At 39.6% G+C, this 27583-nt stretch overlaps 1 protein-coding gene across 4 annotated transcripts in view; it reads left to right on the forward strand.

Annotated features, from left to right (window-relative positions):
* The window catches only part of DYNC1I1 (dynein cytoplasmic 1 intermediate chain 1), a 188759-nt gene that overhangs the window by 5677 nt on the left and 155499 nt on the right, over window positions 1–27583 (forward strand). For 2 of the 4 annotated variants that reach the window (XM_082755280.1, XM_082755283.1), the window contains exons 3-5: window positions 10149–10266; window positions 12200–12314; window positions 14635–14725. In XM_082755280.1, the coding sequence (XP_082611406.1) occupies window positions 10159–10266; window positions 12200–12314; window positions 14635–14725 (314 nt within the window). In that variant the 5' untranslated portion in view covers window positions 10149–10158. The remainder of the gene's footprint in view (window positions 1–10148; window positions 10267–12199; window positions 12315–14634; window positions 14726–27583) is intronic. The other 2 variants (XM_082755282.1, XM_082755281.1) reach the window with 2 other exon arrangements.

Consider the following 27583-nt stretch of genomic DNA (forward strand, 5'->3'; position numbering starts at 1 on the left):
TATTTCCCACAACATTTTCTTTTTCATGGAAAATTGATTAATAGCAAGAAAACACAGGAAAGCCTAGTTTGTTAGCCTGCCAGGGTCTCTTCATATATATTTATTTAAAAAAAAGTGCAAATTCAATACTATTTTTATCTGATAATTATAAAGTATATTGATTTAATTTATTTCTCATACATTCAAAGTGTAGAAGTCAAAAGGTAACAGTAGATTATATTCTTTGGAAGGAGCTAAGATTAAAAAAAGAAGTCTTTGCAGCTTTACTTCTAACGTTGCCCCACACTTTGTACAGCAGCCCTTCCTTTATGTACAAGACACTTACTGATTTTTATTGTTTACTCACATTGTATCCATGAATCAGAGGACAAGGAAGTAAAAGAGCTATTAGGCAGCCACCGTGACACATAAGGCTTTTCAAACAAAGTTATAATATGGCATAATATTAGTATTAGTCCATTTTGGTGTTGTCTTTAAGTCTTTAAGTGAAGATCACGCCTTCTCAGTGTTGATTCAGTAAACTTGGTTAAAGTTCTTCTCAAGGAAATTTCTGATCTCACTAAAATATTTAGTGAGATCACTAAATATTTTAAGAATTAGACATAACTGTAATTAGAATTAGACATAACTGTAATTAGTCAGTGACCTTTGAGTTCTTTGAATTATTTTTCTTAAAATAAGAGGTCCTGTATGTATTTACAAAGCAAAGGACTACTATGTTTTCTCATTTCACATAAAGGTAATTTTTTGCTAACAGGCTAACTGTATTACACACTTACTCCTGGGTTCTCTCTTGTGGTTTTGCAATGATTTCTAGGCTTTTTAAACTGTGCTCCCCTCTTAACCCTCAGGAGGAACTGTGGGAACCAGTAAGCCCATACATTTTACAGTTTAATGTGGCTGGAGACAAGGCATGGGGACCAGGCTGGTTTCTGGCTGCAGTGGTCCCATATTTTAAGAACCACAAGTAAAAGTCAATTTCTGTTCCACAAATATCTGTAGCACTGAGTTCCTTCCCTGAAGAGAACTGGTGGCATCGAACTGGTGTCCTGGGCTCAAATTCTGACCTCAAATTTTTACCTTTCCTTAAAGAAATTGTTGCCCACTTATGTGCTCTATTAAGCAATCTGTATGTATGTCTTCTACAGAAGTCACCCTCCCAGTATTTCCTACTGAAGCTGCTCCACACAAGTATTAAAGCTTCTTTGGGCACAACAAAGCATGTGGGAAACAAAAGAAAACATTCTCGAGCTCCTTGCATCAAGCACCCAGCAAGAAAAGAGTCCTGGGCTCCAGCTACTAAATACAGTGTTGTACTTTAAGATAAACAGTCATTGGATATAATATAAACTAACCCTGAAACAAAGGCTAGAACCTAGGGGCCTCAGCTAGGGACTAGTGTTTGCTCTCTTGCATCTGCTTCTCCTGAGCCAGTGAATTCTGGCAGAAAAGAAAACACTAGAAAATAGCTTCAGGGATTAGGAAAGTACTCTCCACGCCTCTGGTCTTTCTCACCTGCTAGCCTACAGCCACACTAGGCAGGTGGCTTTCAGTCTGAAAGGTAGCTGCCTTCTGGCAGGGCTAACACACCAGCCTCTGAGGGAAGTGTGGAGCTTCCAACCAGTTTCATGCCAGTTTCATAGCTTGTTCAGCACGACGACTTCTCAGTCCAGGACATCCGTAAGAAGCTGGGGTGAAGAAGGGATCTTTATAGGATCAGATGCCCTAAAATGGCCTTGCTGAGCATTGTAGTAACAGCCCCCTGAGAAGCTTTAACTCCTCGTCCTTAATTTGCCTTAGATCTTCCTAGGTAAAACTTGGATAAGTCAGTGCCGTTTGAATCAAAACTTCCTCAAGGCTGGAAGAGTCCCTTCCCTTGTCTTTGTGGCACTGAGTGCAGTGCAACCTTCAGCTTGGCTGGATCTTTTAAGTACTGATCATAGTGAATGCCACAAAATAATATCTCTCTGGTTTATTATCACATGGTACATTCTCTGGGTCAAATATGTAATAAAGTTCATCGACTGTCATTAAGTCTGAATCTCCAATCTCAAAGATTTCAGATGAACATGAAGCTCACAGAGCCAAACCAGTGTTAGAGTGCACAGATATCCTGAATTTGGTTCTTGTTCCCTTCTCATATACAAATTATTTGCAGTTCTTAAATGTCTTTGAAAATATGCCATTAGACATCTGCATTTATAGTCATGTGTTTTTATCTTAGCATATTTTTTTCCACATATGAGGATCAGTAGGGATGACTGGCTCTGGTCCATCATGTTGCTTTTTTACCATGATTGAGGAGGAAACACTGGGCAGTACAAAAGAAATGGTAGTGTTGTTCCTTCCACTTTGCTTCCCTAAAAATGATGAGAAATTGTGTGAGATATTCAACATATTTCTTACAGCAGGAGTTATTGCCTACTTTCTAAATCTTTAGGTATATTGATTTCAGAGATTAAATCAGTGTGTGTAGTTTTTAGTCTAATTACTTAATCACAAACATCAACTTCAAAGTAAAGGATATATTTGTTTTAAGAAAGAACTGATATCTGGGTAAGTCTTCCAGTAAAGCCTGTATGTCAGCAGCATACCTTCTTCGATTACCTGGCAGTTGTCATAACTGGGTTCAGAAGCAGAGACTAGAATGTACATTTTTCATGTTTGGGTAAATGGCTTGAAGTATCAGGTTGCTGGCCACACACCACTGGGATTATTTCTAGAGGATGGTAGAAAAGTCAGAGAGGTCACTCATATTTCCATTCCTCATTTCCATTTTTCTTCCATTCCCCAATAAGGAATGGAATTATATGTTTTAATGTCTGAAGTGTTGGCAGGATGGAGAAGACTTCAGGAGAGACTAACCGACAGCTTGAAGTGTAGTTCTACATTAGCTGTTAGCATACTCCTGGGAGGCACTTTGCTACTGTTGTAGTGAAGATCTACATAGAACCAAATATTCTGTATAGGTTGTGAAGAAGTGACGGTCCATTAGCAGCAGATACCATTGAAATACGAGTCTTGTATAAAAAAGACATGTCAAAGAAATTGAAATTAGAAACATGAAATATTGGGTGCTTATTTGTCTAGACAAGTGATCTTCAGCTGTGGATTAGATTTTGTCATCTCTTTGACATTATCCATCTCTAAAGTCACACCAGTTTATAGCTTGCGTTTGGTTATCTTTAAATATCAAAAATGTTCTTTATCTTGCCAGGTCCTCCAGTTCCTTTCTGAAGCAAGCTGGGAAAGTTGCAAAAGATAGCGTAGAATAGATAACATACAGTCAAACAGTAAAAGGTAACAGAAACGGATAGAGAGGAAAATGAACAAGAATACCCAGAGATCTTCTATTCCACAAGGTCAAAATGTTTTCAGGCATGCAGGTGATTGTTTTATTAAAAACCTCCACTCTTTACAGCTAGGGCAGTATTGCTGAGCCAGATCCTGAGGAGGTACAGGTCAGTGTTTGCTGCATCACTGAGGATCATCTCCCAGCACCATGTGAGGTCATTGTGCAGTTATAACTGTGCTTGATAATGTTCACTGAGGGGAAATCTAAGGCAGTTTAAAAGACCTGTTTTACAATTTACTTGCTTTGAGGTAGTATACCCAGAGAGTTCTGTGTGACTCAATATAAAGGAAGGATATTTAGTAGGAGATAGGCAGCAGCTTTGCTGCAGTGACCTGTTATTATGTAATACTTAGTTTCTTTATAATTCTAGCTGGAATGCTGTGTTTTTCTTACTTATCTCTAGCAGGTTGTTGCCAGCAGCTTGTTCTCTTCAACTCTGATGACTCTTTCGTGGAACTATGCTTGTTGGCATTGAAAAGGTCATTTTAAATTTAAGAGAATGAGGAGACACGAGAGAATGGCATGATGTGCAGGAGTTGCTCCATTGCCCCTAAGCCTAGTGCCAGAAGAATGGGCAATAGAAGAGCTTTGCTTCTATGCAGCAGGACCCCGTAATTCTGCTGTAACTGAGTTCTTTTTGTAGAAGGGCCATTACGGAAGAGCAAGAGTGAAAAAATTAAATGGGAATAGATTACAAGGGAAGCATAATTGAGCAGCTGTGGGCACATATCTTATACCCTGTCAGCCTCCAAATAAATAGGCTAGAGATGCACTGACCTGTTGCATAGCAACCAGGAGGTGCACGGTACCAAATCTCTGGATGCTGTGATTGTAAACCTTTACAGAACAAAGTACAAGACCGTTGCCAATCTGCTACAAATGTGCAGAAGCTGAAGGATAAAAACGTTACATTCCCTGAAATCTAACACTTAACAACTGCTTTTATTTATGGATAAATATACGGATGCAGTGTTAAAAGCCTGTCTGTTTTGCCTCAAGGTTATGTAAAAAAACAAATCTTAGTCTCTCCAATTTTATGTAGTTTCCCTGAATTCATCATACAAGAGACTCTTTAAAATACTGCAACTGCTAAGCTCTTGCATTTGCTAATATTTGCCCATTGTTGTGGTCTAGTAAACATTGATGTGTCTATCTAACAAAAATATTTATGTTATGTGACTGATGTCAAGTGCATATTCTGATGCATGATGGTACTCGTGTATTTACTTAAAAACTGCTGTCAAGGAGATATTTCTAGCCCCTCTTGCCTATTTGAAGTGTGTTTCAAACACTATTTTAAAATGAACACCATGGATTAGAATGCATTTATGCTAGGGTAACAACTCCCTCTGGTTTCTTGCAGACCAAAGATGTTTATCTGCTTTGTATAATTCATACTTCACATCTGTACTTTGACTTGTAAAAGTCCTAGGTAGATCCTATGGGAATATTTTCTATTGTAAAAATGTATAGTTCTCCTAACTCTAGGAAATGTGTTAGATTCTGCAAAAGAGAGATGAATGTGGTTCCTTATTCAAAATGAATCATTCCTTTCTGTAGAAAACTCCATTTGTAATAGTTTCAATAATAGTAGTACTCCCACTCTGCAAAGTCTTTCTTTAGAACCAAGAATTGCCAAGTAATATATTTTATCTACATACTTTATCTTTCAAACAAAAGACATTTTGCAGCTTTGGACTCAAGAGTAACTTGCTTTTTATTAAGGCATTTAAATAATACTCGTAAAGCATCTACAGGTATCAGATCTCTCATATATTTTAGAAAAGTGTATTAACTAACCAATTAATTATGGTTAGCTATACATGCTGACTAATGCTGTATGTAACGGTGTTTGATTAACCTCTTTGATAATCACAGGTGGAGATTTTCGCAGAAGACAACATAGGAAATCACAGAACAGGAAAGACTTTGAGGCTTATGAAGTGGTGAATACAGCTCTACTGCAGTGCAGCTTACTGAATGAACAGCATGTAAAAATTCCCCAACTGCCAGGAAGCAATAAAATCTGTAGGCTTTTTTATCTCCTACTAGCTTTGGAAACTGATGTTTCTTTCAAGATGAGCTTGGTGATGGCAAACAGACGAGATGCTATTCTAGGAAAGTACAGGCTTTAAGAGGAGGGAGATGTTATACCTCATTTTCTTTTTCTGCTAATAAAAAATTTGGACTGTCATCGTTTTCTTTGACTTTGTGTTTAATCTATTCACCATCTGTTGTGTACTTTGTGCTTCTTATATTCATTCCAAGCTATGGACTGAGTATAGTCCACAGGTCCACAAGTACCTGAGCTACCACTGCTTGTACCTCTGTAACTTGGGGTTTTACTCTAGCAAGTGTCAATTTCTTAGCTCTGCAGTTGTCGTAGATCTCTTTAGGTGTCTGTGGTGGTTCTCACTGTTAAGTGCTCATAGAAATGGTCCATGAAAATACCTGCTCAAATATTGTGGTGATGATAATTAATAAATTCCTTGTAGCTTGTTGTAAAACTGTAATGCTTACTGGCTTGTACTTATAGAAGGACTTGCATGGCTTTTAGTCAAATCAAGGGTAAAACACTATTATTACTTGCATCTTCCATGCTTACTGCTGCCACAGAGGAAATGGTCATGAGATGTTGCCACCTATGCAATACCGGTAATGGAGTAGTTCCGCGTGCGCCCCTTGTAGCAGAGAAGTTTGCACAAACACCATTATTATTTTAAGATTACTGTAGATGGCCTTCCAAAGAACTTGTTCCACCCACTGACAGGAATTACAGGAGCTGCTGGGGGGATATGAGGGGTGGGATTCCTCTCATCCACTTTGAGACACTGACAATGGTGATTTTGAGAACTTGACTACAAACCCGGGGCCCTTTATCATCGCTGGGGAGAAGCAGGCAGCTTTGGGGCATGGTTAATCATAGTCTCTTTTAGACATCTGCTTTAGGCAAAGAAGAATCACATCCTAGGATACCCGTCTCTTCTGACTATGCCTGCACTGATAGTAAGGCTAGCTCTGCATTTACGCTGTGGAAGTGCAGACGCAGTGAGATGAGCTCTGTGGATGATGAAGCCCAAAAGTGCAGTCCCCAGGAGCCTCGGCTCTGCATTTGCACATACTCAGGTGGCTGCTGTCAGATGACCCTGTCATATGTAAGTGGAATTGGCTTTATTTCCTAGCCTGAGAGAGGACTCTGGGGCTTATAGGATTCATTCAGGAGAAACTGACAGTTTGAAATACAACAGTCAAGTTTCATTAACAATCATGCCAGGAGGAGCATACTCGTGTATCCAGTGCCTCAAAGAAAGGAGAATTCCTTTAGGCTATGGGAAGTGCAAGCTTCTCCATGCAAGGCAGCTCACATCCAGCCACATCTCAAGAACCTACCTCAGCTCTTGGTCTGGGAGCTGGGCTGGGCTGGGCTGGGAGCACTCTCCTTTTGAGGCAATGTCACTTGGCAGCTAACTGTGTCAAATAAAAAAAAAATGGATCCAAGATAGCGCACTTCCCTTGAAGAGGGGAGTCCAAGGCTGCTGCCCTACTATGAGAACTGTTTCTACATTTAATGCAGTCTTCAGTGTCTTAAATCCTGTGTGCTCCTTCTGTCAGGTAGGTGATTTAATGGCTTCACTCCAAAACGTGCTCCTTACAGCTTCCCTCTGAGCAGCACCTTTTCCCAAAGTGTGGAAAATTAGGTCATGCACGAACCTTGGGGCTGACATTCAGCACCACAGAGAATGTAAAAAGTAGATAATTTTTAATGTTTGCCTTTATCTCTCTTCCATTTGGCACACGGAATGACAGTTATTAATAATTTGTTCCCTGTAATGAATACAGAGTATTAACTCCATGGTTAGTGCCAAACAGAGGGATGGGTACATTAGCATGTTTTCTGACACTTGCTAACCTCTGAGAAAGGTGGTCACATATCCCTGGTGTTCAATTTGGGCTAAAACTGTAAATGGCAAATTTTCAGGTTGATAAGCTGGTTGGGGTAGCTAAGGAATGACTATATGCAGGAAGAAAGTAACTTCAGATGAAATTATTTCTATAAATCCAAACTGGCATCATTCTTTGAAAGAAATTAAATACACCACCTTTGTTGTATTTAAGTTTTGTCTCTTTAAAAATAGGGCAAAGCTATAACAGAATTTGATCACCCTGACTGGAGCATTGTAAAGAAGGGGCCAGGCACTAAGTAGCTGATGCCTAAGTCAGAGAAAAAGTTAGTTTCCCTGACATGAAGGGATTGAATTTTTAGAAAGCCGTTCATTGATATCTGACAAACAGCTTGAAAGGGATGCCAAACCCTCCGGGTTTCTGTCATAAGCCTTAAAATGCATTTGCATATTTTCTGCATAGAAACGGGATTTCGCTTTCTGTTGCCAAACTGCAGAACTAAAAGGATGCAAAAACTCTATCTAGTCCAAAGGGCTTGGAGGGAAACTTCATAATAAGAATTCAAATGTGTACAAAAGATTAGGAAAATGACTTCAAATGGGATTTCAACCATATCTGAGAGACCCGCAAATCCTGAGCAGCCTGGTAGGCAAAATACCACTTATACTGTCATTAAAAATCTCCAGGCATTTCTCACTTAAATATCTTCACACAAATTAATGTTGTCGAAGGTGCTGTTGCTTAGTTTTATTGATTCCAAATGCAAATTTTCTGAGAGTTTTGATTTCTCTTTCTCAGACTCCCGGCAGTATGGCTTAAGTGTCATCATGAATAGGATCGGAGTGAGGGAGGAATAAAAAAATGGTCTTCCTAGTGCACCTGGTGGTGGGGTTTGTTCATTGCTTAATGTCCTTCCTAGCTGTACCATGCACTGAGTTGTTGTAGGTTGATCCAGGAGGCCCCGAGCTGGGAAAGGCGAGCAGGTTCCATGCCAGAAAGGGCAGCTCTGCTGCAGTAGGTGCACAGCCTGCAATGGTCCTGAGCAGGATGGGTGTGACTCCTGCAGGTGGGCTTCAGCTGGTTGCTTGGCTGGTGAGCATCATCACCCGTGGTGTGCTCTGCACACAGACACCCCTCTGGCATCCCTCAGGCTGCCCTTACGCCTGCCATTTGCATTGAACTTTCCTTTTGTGATTCCACGTTGTATTCTGGTCTCTCAGTAGAGGAAAAAGCTTGCAAAGACAACAAAACATTAGGGCTGCTTAATATGCAGGTGATGTTTTGTTGGCAACATCCTCCACATTGTGGGCTAATTATGCTTTTGCATTTTAAGGAGAAGGAAACATATGACTGCAAGAGGAATTGATGACAAGTGAAAGTCCCATATAATTTTTAGCAACTCTATTTACTCTCTGGTTGTCAACCAGCCCAGGGAGCAATATGGATGGAGTTCTCATTTGTATTAATGGAGAGCTGCCGTGTAATTTCCCGTGCATTGAGCAAACAATACACTGCCATTGCAAATACGTGGCGTTGCCATTGACCTGATTGATTTTGAGTTGCAGTGGGGGATGTGGTAAGTGATGTGTGAATTAGTAGTACAGGAAAGGAAAGGTTAATTTCCATTCATTTCCGTGAATGTCTGCATTAGCCAGGGCTGTCTGAAGTGAAGTGCAAAAAGGAAAATCAGTACTGATACAGTTAGATGCCTGCCCATAATGCCATTAGATGTTATGATGTTGGAGAATAAATAAATTATCTGTGATTTAAGTTATGAATCTGTGAAAGACTGGTGAGGTTTCAAAACTGTAGGAAAGGGTTGGTATCACAGAGATCTGATATCTTTAGAGATCTGTCCCTGTTTCTGTATGATATGGCTTCATATCCTTCTACTCCTCTGTTTCAAGGCTCATGTAACACCAGCGTAGGTTGGCAGAGTTTCACAACATGACGAGTGTAACATGGCTTCACATCACTTTCCTACAGAGAGTTGTGTTTAAGATTGAATGGTGGAGGGGGGTCTATTAGTAGCTAAGAAGTGCTTTTGCCAGATTTGCTTGTTTGACTGGAGTTCCCATAGGAAGAAGAGGCACACCTCCTGCCTCTTGGAAGGGTGATCTGAGCACAAGACTTTAACACGTGCCACCTTGTTAAAGACAAGTTCAGCTTTCTTAGGTTGCCTGGTTTTGTAATTTGTCCACAGGCTTTTGGGTGCTGTGGCCCAGCTTTCCCTGGAGAGCATGGAGGAGTTTCCTGCCCACAGCTTGGTTAGTGTGCTCCACTGGGGGGTGAATGAGTGGTGGAGAGTACTGCAACGGGGCTACCGGGCTGTGCCTGGCTGAGCAAGTGGAATGAGAGGGGAATCTGGGATAACAGTCACTCAAGGCACATGCAGAAGCAAAAGCTACCAGATTTTCCAGTTTTTGCCATTAAAATTCCTAGTTGTCTAGGATACATCAGACTGCTTGGGGCACATCTCTTTCAGGTACCTAAAATCAAAATCTGTTTGTGGACCTGGGTCTTACAGGCTGGCAGAGGTGTTGAATCTGATGAAAGTCAAAAGACATCAGTTTCAGTGCATAAAAGCGTTAAAGCATTAGTTTGAACAGCAGACAAAAATGGGTTTGCTTCACAAAGGTGGTTTTCTAATAAAGACAATTTGGAAATATATTCCATGGTTGGTGATGTTCTGGTCTGACTTCCTGAAAATAAAATTACAAAACAAATACTCTGCTTGCTATGATGTATTCCAAGGGGCAGCATTTATGTAGGAGTATATTTGTAGCAATTTTAGAAGTGCTATTTTTGATATAAGTATGTGGTGTTTTTTTCAGTAGATAGGGAAGATGTTTATTTATTTTTCACATTGGTTTCCATATTTTGTTTCCAGCAGAATCAAAATGTCAGACAAAAGCGATTTAAAAGCAGAACTTGAGCGCAAAAAGCAGCGTTTGGCTCAGATAAGAGAAGAAAAGAAACGGAAGGAAGAAGAAAGGAAAAAGAAAGAGGTAAATATGCAGAGTGCCTGCTCATTTCTGCAGAATGGTCTTGCTGAGTGTTGTATACTCCAAGGTATCTGTCATGAGGAATGAGATCCTGAAACCTGCATCAGTCTGGCCTTAAAATCAAAATGCTTATTTTTGTCAAGAAAGTTGGGATGAGGGTATTGCTTTTAAAACCAACGTGCTGTCAGATGACAACAGTTTAGACAACATGATGTGTATGTGTGTATAGAAAGAAAAATTGATTTGCCACGATGCTTTTTGCTGGGCTTTCCTTCAATGGAAAGGGAGTGGAGAGTGCAGAAAGACAGAAAGATGTCTTACATTTTTTTGAAGCCATTACAATCTAAATATGTATTTTGTTCTCTGAAGACCAGCTTGATTACTGGCTAAGGCAACAGATTTACAATTATTATTCTCCAGTAAAGTATAACATAATTGCAATTGCATTTTCATCTTCTGGCATGGGTGCATCTTTCAGTTCTGTTAAAGTTTGATTGACATATTAGTTTATTTGTCCTTGACAATATGCATTAGGTTTTTCATTAAGGGATTTGTACTTCTTTTTATTCAGTCACTTAGTGGAATAGAGGTGAGAATTGACAGGGAGTGGATATTCATTTTCATGCAAAGTCAGAGAAGCATTAAGTGATTATGTTTCTTTTCCTTCAAATGTCAACACTTACCATAGTTTAAAGCACCTGTTATCCTTTACTAATAACTGGTTTCCTTTTAAACTGACACTTTAATATTGTACATGAATTTCATGGAATTACCGTGGAAATGTGATGTGATCCAAGAAATCCATGTTCTAGTTTTGGCTGTCTTTTTAATCTTTTTTCATTTGAGACATTTTTGTGCAATTACCGACACACATCCCAGTGAGGCTTCTAGAGGTGCTACGGGAGTCCTCTGTAAACAAGACTTTAAATGTTAACATTTTCAGTGTTTGTCACTAACCTGTTGATGAGTTAAAGAGATGGGAGACAAGCTAACGTCTTAAGGAACCTATTAAATTCTTTTCTTTGTCCCCTGCCTCTGGTTTTACATCTTGTGGAGATCCTGCTGTGGTTGGAACTTTCCATCCACCCATATAGCCAAATGCAGCTAAGGACACCCAGCTCTACAAATTAGCTGTAGTGCCTGAGCGTGGCACCATAAATGTGGTATGCTGCCTGATTTTGAAGTTTCTGGTCTTCAGGAATGAAGTCTAACATTCAGTTAGATGAGTACATGGTGCAGAAGACTTGTCCAAAACCTCACATACTATAAGATACTTCAGGCTAGCTTGTGGGAACAGCTTGAGCTCAGGTATGTTCTTTTTCTGTAAAAGTTGGAGAGTTTTCCTCTGTCCTGGCTGCATCCAAACCAGAGAAGATGGAGATGCTTCTGAACTTCTAGGTTTTCCAGTGTACCTAGACCAGTATCAACAGCAGGCTGGGGCGCTCTGCAAGTCCCTTATGTCCTATCCTCCGGCTTCAACAGAGAGGGAAACCTCTCTGTTCGGAGGCTAGACAAGATCAGCCAATACAGAAGTAAACATAGGATCCAAAATAGAGAGGCAGGTGCCTCCAGGCATTGTCTATAAGAACTCTGCTGTAATTGGTATATTTCAGGCATGATAAAATAATAGACACAGCCAGCTGTGTTTTGCGTTGCAGCTTACTGGTTACTGCACTAGACTATGAAGTAGAAAATGGGTTCAGTTCTCTTGTGTGCTTGGGCAGCAAGCCTGGTTCTTTCAATGGACTGCTCTAACCACTTGTCTGGAGTACCACTTCTATCCATCTGCCCTACTAAATTAGAGAATGGTGACCCAAATATAAGGGATTCTGGCTAATGCAGATGTTGCTTCTCTTATTTCTGGGTTCTGGTAGGCCTGAGAAAGCCATTCTATGTGGATGAAATTTTTATATATTTATATATATTTTTAATTCAGGCTGATCTACAGCAAAAGAAGGAACCAGCTCAAGAAGATTCTGACCTAGACCGCAAAAGAAGAGAGACAGAAGCTTTGTTACAGAGCATCGGTATATCTCCAGAACCACCTCTAGGTATTTAAGAGGAGCATACTGTGAAGCATTCAGTTCTGCCATAATGAATGCGTTCTTTCTAATAAAGCATGCTTTGCTTTTTTGATTTTTGGCTGTATTAGTGAAGTGAACTCTTCTGTTTGAATGCCCACCATACCATTCACATATACCAGCTCATGGCATTTTAAGTACTTATCATTGCCAGAAACACCCGTTTCATTTCTTCAAGAAATTTTTGTGAATGTAACGCAGGCGGTTTTGCATACCAGTAGTGATTTCTTTTCTGATGGATTAATAGATCTTCTGTCACATCTATCTGATGACCCACAAAATAATATAATAAATGCTGTACTTCATTAGCCCCAAGTTTTGTTTCATAAATACAGATTAAGCGTTTGCTAAGGAAGGAGGAGCAAAATTGTGTGGGAGCTCCCATTGATCTTCTCTAAAAATCAAGCAAAATGGGAGAGGAGAAGTAAAAAGACAAATCACAATTACCAAAAAACTTATCATCAGATCATTATTGTAGATTTCAGATCTGGTTCCATGTGCTTTACTGCTTTTTTGTTGGTGGTATTTCAGTTGTGGAAACTGCAAAGTTTAAAAATACATGTGGCAAAGTTTTTAGTATCTGAATATTGGTTATCTTGATTAAGTTCTGGCTGACACATTGGGTGGCCCTAAAGTGAGAACTTCATAAACTATATTTTGTAAATTATATAGTGATATTACAAAATCAGATACATGTTTAATATTTGAGCATTTAAAATTTCTATTTCAATTTATATATAATTTATTTATTTATGAACTCATTTTATCTTTCAAAGAGGAGCCACGGATTTTATCTTTCTATATATGATAAAAATAACACACATTCATATTGTAAATTATTGGTTCTTAGTTAATTATTATGTATTTGATACTATCAAAAGAACATGAAGATTCACATATGAAATGATCTGTTTTAGATAAACAATAGCATTCTATCCTCTTTCATTCCCTATGTATACACTTACAATTAATATACAAAGGAATCTTTAATTCTGCCTTCACATATGCATATGATACCCTGATCCCACTGTGAATATGGATGGTGTGTGAATATACATAAACAGCTATGACATACCTGTAACCTGCCAAAGGACTGTCATGAAGATGAATTCACTTTTCATGCTGCAGTCATTTCTGTGACAGTCTCTAGTGAGAATCCATATGAAATGTTTGACCACATGGAAAATCCAAGTCTCTTGACAGGTCTGTCATTATACATTATAGAGCATAACAAAATAGTATAAAGTTTCACTCTGCAAAATCTATGAAAGGAAATGCACATGATTTAAGCCAAATGGAAAACTTATTTTTTGCATTAAAACCCCTTTTTGTGTTTTATTCAGTGTAGCTGCTTTGAAGAATACTTGCACTAAACCTTGAATTGAGCCATCTCTTCATTTTAAATATTTTTGAGAAACCATTTTAAAAGAAATCAAGATATTTCTACTTTTTTATTTTTTTACTTCCTTGCTGAAGAGCTTAAACTTGGGCTGACCTTGAGCTATTAACTTCTTTTCCTGTTAAAGGAAACAAAACTGGATTTGCATGAAATATGCTTCAAAAGCCCTGGCAAGCCAAAAAGAAAATCATTTCTAGAACTTTTGCAAATAGTATCTAAACCAAGGGAAACTTTTCCTTGAGTGTTGAAATCATGTCCCACCTAAAATGGCAACCTTATACAACCTAAATTACTTAAGAAAACATGATCACTACAGAAACTAATGTGTATTCTCACCATATTGGGAAATGATTTTAACTAGCTGGATTTCCTTGTTTAGCTTTTATTTGGGATGTCATTTCTGCACTGCAGTCTTAGAACATATCTAGTGGACATTGGCTTTTAATTTAAATGGAAATTTTGAAAAGTTTGCTTGCTCTGTTGCCTCCTTGACATTACCAGAAGAGTTCACTCAGCTTTCTGACAAGACAAGGCCCTGATATTTCTTCATACCTTTAAAATCTTTTGCAAATCATCTTCAAAATATATGTGAGAAAAAAAGTGCTATTTCCACAGATATCTCTTCCAGTGATTAGCTGTAGAATCACATTGGGCTTTCAGTCCTGTCTAAATTCATGTCAGTTTTAACACTTCTAGAAGACTTAAAATTCACTTGACTCTCTTCCTTTTCTTTTTCTTTCCTTTCCTTATTTGCTTTCACCATTTCAAACTCTCCTAATCATCCATCCACTATCATTTTGGTCCATTGGTTTTGATTTGTCTGACACTGCTCTTCATCAGTGCAGTCGCTGCATGTGTTAACATGGGATACCTGTTATTTTCATTATTTAGTCCCAACCCCTATGTCTCCCTCTTCGAAATCAGTGAGCACACCCAGTGACGCAGGCAGCCAGGACTCTGGAGATCTGGGACCCATAGGAAGGTAAGACATAGAGACAATGGTGTTGAATAAATGTGTTTGTTCACTTTGCACTTAATTCCACGCTTTTACCTTTGCTTCCATAACTAAGAACATGCTGTATCTAATGTGTACTTCCGTTTCTGCATTTTCCACTGTGTGTCACCATCCTGTAAGACTGGTCTTAGACGTGAGGTAAATAAGTGCACACAGCAAGCTGATTTTAAAATATGAGACAGAACCTTGTATTGGAAAGAAAAGCTGAGTTTATGGTTCTACAGAGGCCAATAGAAATCTGTCATTCTGTGTAGATAGAAGCTAAAAATAGAGGAAGTGCTCAGTTACAGTACCTGTTGCTCATGTGATTGTTTACAGTAATCTTTGTTCATATAACCAGTCCCCTGTGAAGTCCTGTAGAACGTGTCTTTCTGTGTGTAACAGCAGGCTGTCTTGGGCTCCTACATAGCTGTGCATTGCAGTGTGTGGAACTGGCAGTGGTAAAGCAGAGCTTGTATAGAAGCAGGCTGAAACACCCCAGGACCAACTGGCAATTTTGTCTTAGAAACTGTGGATATCAGAGGGTGGGAGGGAAGCGGCTCTCCTCTTGTGGAAAAGAGTGTAAGGGATGGGCACAAGAGCAACCTTCGTATCTTTGTTCATATGGCCAAAATTTGAAATGCAAGTGGCAATTCCTGAGTAATCCCTTGTCTGGAGTAAAAAAGTAACGAGGATGCTGCTGTTAAAGGAGCATGTGTTCAAGTAAGAAGAGGCCCAAGCAACTATTCTGTGTATTTTGAAAAATGTAAAACATGGGTCCAAATAGCTTGCCTTTTTTTTTTTTTTTTTTTTTTTTGTGTTAAACCAACTCAACATAAAACCAGCTCATCAAATCTGTGAGCCAAAAACTCTGATAATGGCTTGAAAACACAGTGATGGCTGTCTGCAGTAAACAGTTGTAAGGAATAGGTGACATACTTCTACCTACATAAACGCAATCTCACAGAGCTTCAGGTCACCAGGTTTAATACCACACCAGCCTTCCGCTTAAAAAAAATTACAGTTCTGCTAGCTGAAAGTGTATTGTGTTCCCCTTCAGCCAGATGCAGATACCTTCCATTGAGAGGAGGAGGTTGCACAGCTGTTGCTGAAAGCTGCTCAGCCCTTCTCTGTCTACCCTCTAGAAGGAATGGAGTTTGTTAGGAGGGAAAGCTCCAGCCTGTGAGCTTTATCTGTTCAAAACATGGTAAATAGTACAATGCTATATTCATAAGCAAATGCAGTAGACTTCAGCAAGTCAGAATACCTTGAGCAGAACAAAAAGTATTTAGACTACTGTTTAGGATAAAGTTATTCTCCACAGTACTACAGGCAACTGTGACAATGTTATCTGGAGACCTCTAAATTCCTGTTTTCCTTCTGAGCATTAGTGGTGTAACTTTTTTGATCTTAAGATAGTGAAATACCCTTGGAGGAATGTTTTTTAATATGGCCTACACTAGCACTTTAAATTCTGCCCAACAGCCAACAAAAGCACATGACCACATATCCTTACAGAGAACTTCATTTGGTGGCTTCTTCAAAGCTCACGAGGTATTACATTGTGGGGTATCATTTTAGATCCATTTTCTGGATTAGTGAGACCGTACTGGGAATTCCAAGACCTTACTTGCTGTCCACGGGTTTGCTTGCCATCCTCTCTGGTATTCATAATGCTGTGTTTTGTACCAGGACAGCCAAGGGTTTTTGTGCCTGGCCTGACTGATGTGTGGTAATGGAAGTTCTACAGGCCCTGGTGAATCCCTGTAACCAGTGGGTAGCACTGGGTGGCAGTGAGCTTGTCACTGGGTGTGGGTAGGTGTATTCGGTGTGGGTTTGTGTGCAGGAGTACACTTAGACATGCACGTGTGGTGGAGCTGTCCAACTTGGAGAGGAAAGAGGCTGCTACTGCCTTTGAGAGAGGCCCTACTGAGAGCTCTGAGGAAAGCAAGAGATCTTTGTGTGTGCCAATGTGAGATAACAATTGCTGGTGCAGAACTAGGTCGTGTTCATACTCCTGTGAGATGTTGGCACCTGGCAGTTGTCAGACTCAATCTATTTATCAGGTATATCTGAGGCTTGTTTCCACTGGCAAGCACCTGTGATTTCTTACAGAACCGTGAGGATAGTTGAGCTAAATCTAGAAATCCAAGCCACTTTTCAGGAAGGTTCTTGATAAATTGTGAGGGTTCAGGCAGTGTTAAGTAGGCCTTGTCCTGGAACCAAAGACCTCATTTGATTTTACATAAGAAGACGAAAACTATCTGATAGCTTGTTCACGATGGAAACTAGTTATATGGGGAGAAGAAGAGCCCCATCAGGCAATGTGTAACAGCAGCAAGTTTTTTGGCATTGAAGCTGGACAAATATGAAACCAGAAAAAACTTTGTAAAATTTTAATGATCAGACAAATTAATCACTAAAGTGATTTACTTAAAAACTCTATTGGATCTTCTATCACTGGACATTTCTCATTCAGGATAATGTGCCTGCCCAACAGGCAGATAATAGCTCAAACAGCCATTCATTCAGAAGAGTCATACAGCTTTTTGTTGCACAGGAAGAAAAGCTACGTGGCCACAATAGTCCCTTTTGGCAGAAGATCTATACATGAGTAGTGCTGCCGGCCTGCAGCACCATTGTCCATTATCTCCAGCATAATAGCTCGAACAACATTGCCTTTTCCCTGATGACATTAAGCTTATTAGCAGAAGGTGTGGGGAGGACTATGTAATAGCACTAAATTATGGAACCATTTCTGTCCTGTGTAGCCCAGGTTTTTATGTTTTTTTTTTTTTGGTTTTTTTTTTTTTTTTTTTTTTTTTCTGCTTGACCTTTAGTACCATGTTGCTATTTGTCATAGCCTTTTCACTAAGGACAACACCAGGTTTCAGGAGCATTCCAATGTCCCGTTTGATACACGGCAGGACAGTGTTACAGCAACAGTAAGAAAGACCATGTGGTAGATGAACAGTGGTGCTTGGAATTACTTTGAATGCTTTCAGTTGGACAGGACAGGAAACTTTTTTTTTTTTTTCTTGGTTGTAGTAGGGATCAATTCTGGGTGAGCAGTGATGTGTTATACGTTGATTCTGGAAGACTTTACCATAACTGTAAGCCTAAGAAATAGGTTTGGCATGTGCTGCTCTTTGTTACGAAGCTGCTCCGAACAGTTCATTACAGCCCTATTGCACAGAGAGCAGTTTTCCTATTTCCACATGGCTTTGCACACCCTGCTTAACTGTCATAAACCAGTGCCCATGGAGAGGCATGGTTTTCTAGTTATCATACCTCATACATTCTTACATCTCATCTCCTCAGCACTCACAGCTTCATCTGGGGGAGTGTACAAGGACAAACCTTACACAGTGCTTCAAAGCTATGTAATGCAATATTAGGTCTTGTGGGTTAAGCCAGCTTTCTGGAGGAGCCTCAGTACCCTGACACAGGTAGAGCCAGAGCACTAGGGGTCTGCACTTTGCATGCAAGCTCAACATAAGACAGTAGAAATGTGTCTCTGCTGAAAGGATGAGCTCCTGTGACCGAGCAACTTCCATTGCTAATATTAGCCTGCTCTGGTGTGTATCCTTGTGTTATCTGTAAGGTGTCTGTGTGCTCAGCCTGGTGTATTGCATGCTTGGAGGAGCTCCATTTGGGGATGAAGGTGTGATTTAGCCATTTGGCCCATTTTTTTCTCCTTTCTCCTTAGCTGTTTCTGTATGTTCCCAGTTGGATTCATTACCACACAGTTACAGGTTTGCACAGTGGCATCCCAGTTACATGTATTGTCGAACTGGGCTTTGTGTGCGTGTGAGTGCAGTGAAGCTCCATGCATGTAGCATTTTGCACTGGAACACAGGAATCCCATTAGGCTATGTATAAGGTTTCCCACCTTCCATCTGCTCAGTAAAATGCAAAAGGCTCAGCTGTCTTGGACATGTAAAGGTTAATGGTTGCTTTTCTTTCTGCAGCAACTTCATCTGTGCTCTTTTGATTTCTAACTTGCATATTTTGCAGCCCATATGTTTAGCTACCTGATTATTTTGTGGGCTACCACAAAGGCAAAGATGATAGGAAGCATTCTGAATCTTCTGGTAGCTGCTATCAAAGAGTGGTTACTTCAGTGTAGTCTTCTATCTGCGGTAATATAATTCAAGCATCCAGGTTGATTATTTCATACTATTTCTCTCACAGTCCATTAGTTTTGGTGTTTCTGTCTAGCTACAGCTATGCGTTCTATAATTGTTGATCTTGCTTGGATTAGGGCACTACATAATACTTAGTTTAAATGGTTTTTACGTGGATTATGTTGTTGCTCCATTGACAGCACAGTTTTTGAAATGCATTTGATGCATTGAAATCGGTTAGCTTCCTTCAGAGCCTGCAGTTTATTTGCAGTAAAGCTTTGCAGGGTCAGTCCTTGTAAAGATGAAGCTGTAAATATTTAATGAGAGATAGTGAGAAAATAACTTTGAGCATAGCATTAGGTAGCAAAGAAAAGAAAAAAATAAAGGGAAATCAAATCTTTCAACGAAGTTCTGTAGCAGTAATGTGCAATTTCTCATAGGAGTTAGACCACTATGTAACCCTGGCTGTCTCATCATCACTGCAGTTTTTTATTTCTAAGTGAAAAGCTGCAGCCATCCTAGGAATAGAACAGCTGTCTGTGATGCTGGAGGGCTTTTCTCAGGGGAGCTGTATCGCCTTTGGTTGGGGCTGTTGGCATGCTTTTTGTCCACTGTGTCAGTTCATCTTGCAGTGACTGTGACCTCTGAATGTGTCCCCAGATTGTGTTCCAGACAGCACAGTAGCAGCTGTCACATCAACTTGGATGTTCTTACTGACAGGGAATCAAGAGCACGTCTTCTGTTCTCTTACTCTCTTTTGAAGTTTGCTGACAATATTTGTCTCCATCTGTGTAAGTTTTCATCGAATGTGACTCTGAGTTTCTTCCATCTACTGTGCATGCTTTGAGCCCCTTGGGTATAAAAAGAATACCTCACGATATGTTTTCTTTCACTGTCTTGATGTCTACCCTCAGTTTGTATTGACCTGATGCAGGGAAAAGCAGATGTAATTCCAGACCTTTTTCTCTGCATTGTGGTATTTACTCCTTTTTGTGCAGTTATTCAGTGTTCTGCTTTTATACAATGCCTAAACACACTCATTGGATTTAACTCTACATTGCATCATGTCTGAATCTCAAACATAAACATTTCTTCTTTCTCAGATAATACAGTCACAGGAAAGGAGGTAGCTCTGGAGCATCTGGGCACTGAATGAGTCAGTGCATGGCACTTACTTAAACAATATATTTACCCTTTTGCAGTTTTGTGTGTAACCTTGCTCACTGTCAGCCAAGTCAAAAAAAGGTACATCGAGTTAATAAGCATGTCCTTTGCCACGTAACAATTAAAATCGTAAAGAATTTTTTTGCTGATCTCTCGTAAGTGTATCCAAATGTCACTGAAGTCTTTATGTTCTGTGCTTTTCAGACTTTCTGCCTGAAAAAACAGACTTTGCAACTCAGCTTTTATTTTCACTGTTTTATTTTTAAACAACTCCTTACATAGTCAGTAATAAAACACACTGACAAGCTGAAGAAAGGGTACCAGGATGCCACTCCCCTTTTTAGATGCCTGCTTTGCTGTTTAGACACATGCAGAAGGCAAAGGAAGAGGTTGGATCCTGTTCTCTAGTTCAGTTGTACAGGAAGGTTGGGTTATTGTAGTGGATTGTCTTTTACAGTCTCTGCAGCATGTTTTCTGTAGTCTCTTTAGGTACAGAAAACATCTCTTATAGACCATAATAAAAACACATTTCTGTAAGATCTGCTAAAACCACTGCCACATAACCACATTGCCTAGGGCTCAGCTACTTTATCATTAAGTAAGTGCATTTGACAGGTTTTCTGCACTGATGCTGTTCATCATTGCTGCTTAGCGTTAAATTCTCCACACTTCATTGTGTTACCCATTTCACAAATGACAGGGATCCTCCATAAATGTGACCGGTACAAGTGGGTCTATGTTGTGTTGCCCCAGGAGCAGCAGCTTTAACTGTTATGAGTATCAGATTTATTTATTTATTTATTTTAAGACCAGTTTATATGTGCAAAATGGCTTTTAAATGGCTGTTTTACTGGCATACATATTTCATAAATGTGCTGAGCCAAAGGGAAGCACGGAACAATGTAAAGATTTGAAGAGAGCTGCAGGAAAGACCAAGGGAAAATAGCTACTTTATGGTGATCTTCACTTGAATGGTGTTTTATTCAAAAAAGAAGGTTTTTGACCCTAGGGACTGTTGTGCAGCACAGACATGAATCTGAGTGGAGAGTCAACAGAAAGGTTTGTCTGGCGGCTAGAGGCACATGAGGTAACCCGTGGGGTTGTCGCTCTGTTTTGGTGGGTTTGGGTTTGGGATGGGATGTTTGTCATTACAAGATAAGGCAGAATTATACATCCCAGCTGTTCAATTTTCTCCTGTATTTACCATGGTACCCTCCTTGGGATCTCTTGGCACATGAGTTTCATCTTGCAGTTTCTTTCAGTGTTAGAGGCCAAACTGTGCCTTAAGTCTTCCTGGCCTGAATCTTCCTGGCGTGTGTGAAGCAGGAGTGACCTGGGGGCATCCGAGCTGCCTCAGCTATCATTGCTGTAGAAATTCACTGAAATTCACAGAAATTCTCTGCTTTTTAAAGCAAAGCAGCAAATCTCTCACATTTCCCATTTGCAACCCATTTATGTGACAGGAGCAGTGCTGGCCAATCCTTTTCCACAGAGCACAGACTGCTTGGCATGAATACTGCATGGAGCTGCTTGCAAACGTCGGGGCTTGCCCTATATAGGTCCATACATACAGCTGGAGGAAATGGTGGGTTTCTTGCATCCTGTTCCCTCCTTTTGTGCCTGCACAAGAACAACCATAATCCTACTCCTTTACATTCAGTGTATATTTAGCACAAAATTTCTGAAGCCTCTCCCTGCCGATTTTTTTTTTAGCCTGTAAACATAAGCAGACACCTTCGGGACTGATATTTGGCAGTCGCTTTCAAGTGTCTGCACATCTGACCTAGAAAGCAAGGAGTGTTTCTCAGTGCGTGCCAGTTACAAAGTCAGAATGGTCCATATTAATTAGAATCATCTGCAATCCTTTTAGCATGTGAGCCTGTGGCATCATTAAGGATTTTTGTGCTTTCATTCCTGAAGGATGGATAGAGTTCAGTCCTCCAGATCTTTGATTATTTTTCTCATTAGCAAGCATCTCCATGCTATAAATTAAAGGAGAAGGGAAGATTGCCATTCCCAGGGTGCTTCATAAAATGCCTTGGAAACCTGAGCCCCAGCTGCATCCAGAAGAAAATAATATTAATGTTTAAAGCCCCACTTAACCATTTAGATTATCAGCAGTAATTATTTTTCTGTAGCTTTTTCCAGGCATATCATGCATATATTTAGTCAGATAATCAGATGATTTGGGGGACTAATACAATAATGCTTTTAGAAAAAAAAAAACAGGTCATTTTATTAATCTTTAAAACAACTTACTTGCTAAGGCCAGCTCAGCCTAAGCAGAATTTCTCTTGTATAGAATCTCATCTTGATTTAATTAAATTTTGTGAGATTATCTCTAATGTTAAACTGTTTAACATAGTTAAACTGGTACAGTTTGTACATGTAGACTTTTTCTTCCTCACAAGCCTGCTGAAAAGCTCCTCAGAAAATACCCATTCACAATTTTATGTTTAATCTGGTAAAATAAAAATAGACTCTGAGTAGCTATTTCAGTAACTCCTTTTTTAGGAATTTTCTTCAAGTCCATAAAATGCAAATTCTTGCTACTGGAAAGATTTCACTAAATCCCCAGATCTAACAGTTCTAAAGCAGAATAAATCTAAGCTGGTCTATTAAAAGTCAGATAGTAGTGTCATGAACATTTTTGACATTTTAACTGTTGATGTGAGAAAATCTAACATTTTGATAACTGTCATACAGTGAGTTCTTGTTTTCAGTTTTCTATTTTGTAGCAAAAATCTTCTCTGCTGGAAGGATTTTGCTGTTTCTGTTCATACACATAGGTGCAGTATCACAAAATAAATTGTGTAAAGGAAGGAAAGCATCAACTTTTCTCCTAGCTAGTCAGTTACTCTGACACAAATGTGAAAATTTGCCTTTTTTTCACCTTCTTCAGTTGAATAATACCAGACAGTATTGTAGCTTCTGGCCTTCCTGGTAGCTGTTTGCCTCTTCTGAAACACTATGGATTGTCTTTACTAGATTTGATTAATGAGTATAGCCTTGTCCTTTAGGGGACTGTTTCCAAAACCCCCTGAAGTTTTTGAGAAAACTTTCCTTATCTACACATCCTTTTGGATCAAAGTGCCCCAATGTGAGTACTGCAGTTCCTTTAAAGCATCTGCAGGACCTGATAACATTTCTGATCATCTGAGTTCTGTTTTGTTGCTTAGACATATTCTTGGTGTAAAAAATAAATACAAATATATATATTTTTTAAAAAAGAGTTTTCAAACCGCTTCAGGGTTTGCTACAGGAACAAAGTGACTTGTGCCTTCCCCCTCCTGAACATGTTTTTTATTAATGCACATTCAAGATGACACTTCATGCTATCCAGCACTTACAGTAAATCTGTGTGAATTCATAGGCTCAGCAGAAGCTTCTAACTCTGTGACCTTTTGTCCTCGCAGATACTGCCTGCTGTTCACAGTGACCCTTCTGGTAAACCAGCATAAATTTCCAGACTAAGAAAGATTTCTGTAGTTGTAGCATAGAAACTGTGAGAATGACAAGGCTCATTACATTGCCAGGAGATCATATCCTGTAAAGTAGACCTGAATCAAAAGGACAGACTTCAAATACATGAAATAAGTTCAGCAGATTGGATGAATTTAAGTTCTGATTTACTTAGCTGAATTCTATGGAATTAAAATCAACAAGGCGTTTGTCCTGTTATATATCCTTATAATTAAAACCACGCCAGAATTGTCCATTCTGATTTAAATTTCAAGTGGATTTTGCAAATTATTAAATACGTTCAGCAATATAGCCTTGATTTAAGAAGGATGTTGAAATATACATAGGTTTTAAATATTACCATGTCTATAATTTTTTATAAATATACCTTAAAAAAAAGAGTTTTTTAAACTCATGCCCTTCTGAGAAGTGCTGCTAAGGTTGCCAGGCAGCTGAAAGACAGTGTTCTGCTCCCAGGGAGGTCATAGTTGCTCTTTTTATTGGTGAAGACTGGAAGTCTGAGGTGTCAGCCTGCTTGGGAGTGTAAATGCAAACCCAAGTATCTGGCTGAGCTCCAGCAGTGGTGCCAAACTCCTTGTTTGCTGAATGCATTATGGCATTTTATTTTATGATTACCAGCCCAGCTCTGAATACAAGAATCCACAGTGATGTCTGGCCATTCTGCTATACGTGAGCATCTGCGTGTAAGTGAGCGTCTTGTTGAGAGGCACAAACCCTCCCTAAATGCTGATAACCATCTTGCTTATAATGTGCTTCAGAAAACAAGTAGCACAGGGAAGGTATTTTGTTTTTGCCAATCCTTTCAAAGTGGAACAGATCCGCTAAACAGAGCACAGATGGCACCAGAACAGTGGCTTAAATGCAAAACACCAATTGAGGCAAGTGGCACTTTTCCATCTCTGAGTAATAGCTCTGAGTCTTCTTTTTCTTGATTTTTTTTTTTTGGAGACATCTTAAGTGTATGACAAATATCAGAAAGTGAAAATTACAGAGGAGAAAATTAAAATTACAAAAATCTAGAATGAAAGGAATAAAAACAAACAGCTTATCTATACACTTATATGTTTTCATACGTGCAGTAGTTTCTCACTGACAGTTTTCTAGTCTTAAATTCATTCTGGCAATGTTCAGACCTCGGGGAAAAAAAGTCTAGATACACAATAGATTACATATTAAAGTTGAAAATAATACTGGATTGTAATTTAGGTGAAAATATTTGGTATCATATTGAAGAAATGCATTTAAACATGTCTAAATCCTAGTATTTTACCAGCAATTTTAAAATAAAATCTCACAATTGTTATATCTGGTATTTTTAAGAATACATGAGTTGGGTGGAACCTATTCTTCAATACATTATCCATATGCAGATGCACAGTTATAATGTAAGCAGTGCCGAATCTCATGGAAATTGTGATCTAAGCCTGTATTTTAAGCATGGGGCTCATCTTTGCATCAAAGTAAGAAACAAGAGTCTCTTTATTCTTTACTAGTTAGGACTTTTGCCTAAAAGCACTTTTTTTTTTTTTTTTACTGCTCTTTTTTCCAAGTTTGCTTTTTTTCAAGTTGCATTTGAAGTTAGAAGAAAAGAAAGCAAGAAGTAGGTGGAACACTGCAGGCTTTCAAACAGCTTTCCTGTCAGAGCAGATAGCATCTTGACTCTTCAGCGCGTGCTAGCAGAGGATGAAAGGGAGAGCACTGAATCACACAACCCCAGAACTGGAAGGCTGAGGTTGGGAGGCGCCACTGGATGTTGTCTAGTTGAACACTTCTGCTCAGAGCAGGGTCACCTAGAACAGGTTGCTCTGGCCATGTCCAGTTGGGCTTTGACTATATAAAATGATGGAGACTCCACAAACTCACCAGTACCCTGGCTCTTTTTTCCTCAGAGCTGCTCTCCAGCCAGGCAGCACTTGGCATGCGTGGGGTTTTTCTTCCCCAAGTGTAGGACTTCGCCTTTCTTTTCATTCAGCTTCATGGTGTTGCTGCCAGCCCATTTCTCCAGCCTGTAAAGGTCCCTTGGATGGCACAGCCATCTGGTTTATCAGTGATTCCTCTCAGCTTTGTATCATCTGCAGACGTGCTGAGAGTGCACTTTGCTCTGTCCTATAGGTAATTAATTAAGATATTTAACAGTATTGGACTCAAACTTCACCTGAGGGTACTCCACCTGTGAATGGCCTCCAGCTGGACATTGTGCTACTGACTGCAGCCTTGTGAGCATGGCAGTTCAGCCAATTTTCAATCTCCTCAGTGTCCACTTACCTAGTCCATACTTCATCGGTTTGTCTATAGGGATAGTTTGGGAAAAGGTATCAAAAGCCTTACTAAACTTGAGATAAACACTATTCACTGCTCTCCATAAAACTAGTCATTTTGTAGATGGGTTTATGGTTGGTTAAGCACATTTTCCCCTTCATAAATCCATGCTGACTACTCCCAAACACCTTTACTATCATGTCCTTAAAAATACCTTCCAGGAGGATTTGTTCCTTCACCTTACCAGGGACCAAAATGGGTCTGAATGGCCTGTAGATTTCTGTACCCTCTTTCAAACACAAGTTAGATATGCTCACAGTCCCACCATCAGTGGCCAGGGAAGGAATAGTTTCTTGAGAATGGGGTGGCAGAGAGGAAAAGTACCTGTGCTGCTCCGCTGTGGGGATATAATGTAGGTACTTTAGTGGCATGGTCACCCACCCCAGTTAGCTGGCCTTTCTCCCCAGGTTCCCTGTGGACAGCCACCTCTGACACTGGTTGGAGTCTAGGTTGGGTACTCAGAACTCGTATATGGAGCAATCTCCTGTCGTTCTGCTCCTGTGTAGGAAGCCAGTGATGACTTGTTTCCCTGCTAGAGCACTTCCTTCAAGTACCTGAAGATAGAAGGGTATAAATACCCTTGCTACCTTGGACAGGGAAAGTGACAGTAGTCATTTCTTCCCAACATTCATATGATTATGAATGATAGGAAGAAAGCATTACTCTGGTAAGCAAAGGCGGTTTGAGACTTGATATGCTGTGAGTGACTCCCTCTTCATTTTTTGTCTTTCAGTTTGGGAACAGTCTGTATTTTGCTTAATGGGGTTGGCCTCTGATCTCTGAAAACATCTGAACAGTTCAATCTGTGGAGCCACGGCACACTCCTTCAATGTATTTTGGGTTAGAAGGGCACAGTTGTTTTCCACACAAGGGATCATTGTAAGATGTTGCTGTTAGTGCAAAGGAAGATGCTGGAGCTGGGATCTGTCCCATCCAATGGTGTTTCATTAAATAATGAAGTGTATCACCTAGTAGTACCTGGTGATAGGAGATGCTGTAACATGGTATTTATTTTTCTTCAGTTCTGCTTGAAGGAACGATTTGCAATGCAGCAAAGAGATTTCTACCCTGCAAGAGGCCCCTTGGAAAAGCAGGGTTTGCTGTTACTTCTGTGAGTAGCCTTTTTCAAAAGCACAAATTTTCAGGCCTGGCTGCTCTTGACCTGGGAAGGGAAAGTGGGGGGAGAAGAGAAGTCATGCAGAACACATGTTCTGCAGCATCAGCAACAGATGAGGGAGGATTTGATTTTAGCTTCAGGGAAGAAGAGACAGAACAAAGCTGCCAACATGCTGGATTAGGGCATTTACCAGAGCTGAGCTGTACCACAATCTGACCATAATTCAGGGTATTAAATATCCTTTCATGATGAGGTCTTAATAAGTGTATGTGTTGGCACTGATGCCTTACATGTTTCATATAGTATCATTAAGGCCAGATTCAAAGTTTTTTAAATCAGTTGAGAAGTTCTCACAAATTCCAGACAGTTTTAGATGATAAAAGTGATGTTTCATTAATGCATTATGAGGTTGGGAATTTCCTAAAAGAGTTCAAATGTTTTATTTTATTTGTAGTTTATTTGTTTTAGCCTTTTCCACATTTTTAATCTACATAAACAACATGATGCAGTCAGAATAAAACAGTCTGGAAGTAAGGTTCCACAGGGCACCCTAACACATGGCAGAGTGTCTGCTTTTCCTTTGTAATAATAAATACAGAAAAGGGAATGCTTCTGTTCAAATGCCTTTTACTTCCT

This window comes from Aythya marila (assembly GCF_965140915.1).
Source record: "Aythya marila genome assembly, chromosome: 2".
Classification (NCBI taxonomy): domain Eukaryota; kingdom Metazoa; phylum Chordata; class Aves; order Anseriformes; family Anatidae; genus Aythya; species Aythya marila.